The 3,510-nt window shown below is 45.8% G+C and overlaps 1 protein-coding gene across 1 annotated transcript in view; it reads left to right on the top strand.

Moving 5' to 3' along the window:
- Positions 1–833, top strand: part of TFE3 (transcription factor binding to IGHM enhancer 3) — an 18,992-nt gene extending 18,159 nt beyond the window's left edge. The window contains exon 10 of the mRNA XM_007958560.1: positions 341–833. Coding sequence (XP_007956751.1) covers positions 341–833 — 493 coding nt within the window. The remainder of the gene's footprint in view (positions 1–340) is intronic.
- Positions 834–3,510: the final 2,677 nt, after the last annotated feature.

Below are 3,510 nucleotides of genomic sequence, written 5' to 3'. Positions count from 1 at the left end.
TATTTTCCCTTCCTGGCATTCTTGTGGGATCCCCAGGCTTCCTAACTCTCATGCTGCTGCTAAGTAATAATCATAACATTTATAAGAATAATAATGAATATCAGCTAATTTATATAGCATTTATCTTGTGTCATGTACTGTAACAAGAGTTTTTTATATGCATTAACTTATTTAATCCTTAAAACCACCCTATGAGAGAGGGTCGATTATTATACCCATTTTACAGATTGAGACACTGAGACTCCTAGACAGTAAGTGACTTGCCTAAATTTGCACAACTTAGGAATGGTAGAGGCTGAATTTGAACCAAGGCAGCCTGCCCTTTTAACCATTACACTCCTCAGCTTCTGAGGGACTCTGAATTCCATCTTATTTGTACCCCTTACTTTTTGCAGGAGCTAGAACTGCAGGCCCAAATCCATGGTCTGCCAGTACCTCCCACTCCAGGGCTGCTCTCCCTGGCCACAACTTCGGCCCCAGATAGCCTCAAACCAGAGCAGCTGGACGTTGAAGAGGAGAGCAGGCCAGGCACATTTCATGTGGGGGGGGCACCTGCCCCGAATGCTCCCCATCAGCAGCCCCCAGCACCACCCTCAGATGCCCTTCTGGACCTGCACTTTCCCAGTGACCACCTGGGAGACCTGGGAGACCCCTTCCACCTGGGGCTGGAGGACATTCTGATGGAGGAGGAGGAGAGTGTGGTGAGGGGGCTGTCAGGGGGCACCCTGTCCCCACTGCGGGCTGCCTCTGACCCCCTGCTTTCTTCAGTGTCCCCTGCTGTCTCCAAGGCCAGCAGCCGCCGAAGCAGCTTCAGCATGGAGGAAGAATCCTGATCAGGCCTGACCCCTCCCCTGGGGTTTCCCCACCCAGGAAAGGATGACAAGTCAGGATGAGGCCCTGCCTTTTCCCCCACCCCCTCTTGAGACTGCCTTGCCCAGGTGTTCTGGGGGAAGATGAGATGAGATCAGGCCCCACCCCTGTAATCAAGCAAAGAGGAGGAATTAAATGAGGCCCTACTCCTTCCCCAAAGCAGCAGCTCAGCACAGGTATTGCAGACTTAGGGGATGTAGTGAGATCAGGCCCTGCCCCCTGGAGATCACAGCCTCACCCCTGCCCCATGGGACCTGACCTGGCCCAGATGAGGGAAGGAGACAGAATGGGGCCCTGCGCCTATCTAGGGACAGTTCTAGCCAGACCACCTGGGAAAAGTGTGAGGATGCTATTCCATCCTTTCTCTTAGAACTGCCAGTCTAGTCCATCTAGGCAAGAAGGAGGAGTCAAAAATGATGGATGTCTCATCCCTGGGACCTGCTCCTTTCCCATGAACCTTGCCCTGCCCAGGCAAGGGTAGAAATAAGGATGAAATCTCACCCCTTGCCCTGGGAACTCAGTCCCAACCTTCTAGAAATTGAGGAGTCACACCCTACCCCTTCCCTATAGGAATAGCCCAGCACAGGTATTTCAGGCATGGAGGAATTAGTAAGATCAGCCACTCCAAGTGGAGGTCACAGCCCCGTCCTTGTCCCATAGCAACATCCCATCCAAGCATTCCACACTGCAGGAAGCAGTGGTACTTAAGCTCCCCTGCCTTAACCTGGGACCATCCCAACCTAACCTACAGGGGAAGGGTGGCAACCTTGAAATGTTATAGATTGACATTCCAAGCCTAGATCAGAAGTTAGAGTTAGGCCATGACCCTTGGGCAGAGTCCTGCCTTAAGGAGCATTTTTGGAAAGTGATAAGGATGAGGGCGACTGAATCTAAGTTCTTGGAACCAGTACCCTACTACCCTTTCTCAGAATGTGGAGGAACAGGATGAAGGAAACTGGGTGTTCTCCTGGGTGTTCCTCAGCCTGGGAAAAAGTAGAGGCTACTCCCCCACCAAAACAGAGGCTTGGTGGGAGGGTTGTAAAAGCAAATTGAATCCCTTCATTTGTTTATCTGAACTTTTTTATTGACCCCCTATTCAGAACCTTGGTAACCCCCAACCTCTGGCCCCTACCCAGTTCTCCATTTGAGGGAATCCCCCCCCAACAGAGTTATCAAGAGACACTCCCCACATCCTTGCCCCTCCTACCACATACACTTAAGGTTGTCAGCTCTGGATTGCTGGGGCTAGACCCCAAGAGGATGTAATGAGGGGTCTATAGGTTTGTGATTAAAATAATAAATGCTAGGCGTGTTTGATGCGCTTTTAACTTTGGCAAAGAGTCTCCTGTCCTTGCTTTTGACTGTGCAGTGAGCACCTTACCCCCACAAAAAGTAAGGCTCTTAGAGGAAATAAACTTAAGAGGCCTATAGGAGAGTAATTTGCAAACAAAAGTAATAGGTAATGATTTATCTGTTGTTAACTACCCATCAGCCACTGTTCTAACTACTAAAAATGTTTCACCTAACTTATTCACCTAATAAATATCAGTAAGTGGTGATTCTTATTCCCATTTTATGTTTAATGAAGTTGAATAAATATACGAACAAAATGACAAAATAAATGAAAAATTAGAAATGATTCTAAATCTAGATAGAAATCCAGATGATTAATGCTAAATTGTCAGAATTAGATAACACATTGAAAGGTCAAAGGAGTAGAATTGATGCAATGGATGACAGAATTAATGAGATTGAAAACAAATACCTGAATACTTCTTTGGAAAGGGATCAAACAGAAAAAAAAGATCAAAGCAAAATGAAGGAAGCCTAAGGTTTATGTGGGATACCATAAAAAGGAATAACCTACGTGTCATTGGAATTCCAGAACAGGAAGAGAAAAATAAAATGACAGAAAATTGCCCAAGATTTGTTGGAGGAGAACTTCCCTGATATGATGAAAGACCAGAATATATCAATTCAGGAAGTCCAACCAACCCCAACCAGGGTAGACCCCAAAAGGAAATCACCATGACATCATCATCAAACTCATGGAAACCAAACACAAACAAAGAATCCTGAAAGCAGCATGGGAAAAACAAAAAGTTACAAAGGACAACAGTAAGAAGAAACTAATTTCTCAGCAGAAACCATGCAAGCAAGAAAGCAATGGGATGGTATATTATAAAACCCTGAAAGAGAAAATTTTTCAACCAAGAATTATATACCTGGCAAAATTGTCCCTAAAATATGATGGTGAAATTAGGAGATCCCCAGATAAGCAGAAACTAAGGGAATTTGATAAAACCAGACCAACCTTACAAGAGATGCTAAAGGGAGTCCTTTGAACAAAGAACCAAAAATAGCAAATAACAACAGACCATTAATACACAAGATGACTGCTTAAACAATTTCTCTCAGATCAGCACAAGGCCGGTCAGTCCTCATGAGGTAGAGGTTAAAGATGTCCCAAATGTCCAAAGTACCATGGCACTCCATCATTTCAGACATCAACTGTTCCTCCTCCTTCCAGTAATTTCCCACATCTAAGGGTTCTGTATTTTGTCATAACACCTCACAGAACTCACACCCAAGGGATCTTCTCACGCAGTAGTGGTGGAGGCTGGCAAGCTGGTGAGTCCC

Source organism: Orycteropus afer, unplaced genomic scaffold, assembly GCF_000298275.1.
Source record: "Orycteropus afer afer isolate SDZICR_OR568_19922 unplaced genomic scaffold, OryAfe1.0 scaffold01011, whole genome shotgun sequence".
NCBI lineage: Eukaryota > Metazoa > Chordata > Mammalia > Tubulidentata > Orycteropodidae > Orycteropus > Orycteropus afer.
This window is presented reverse-complemented; position numbering and strand designations above follow the sequence as displayed.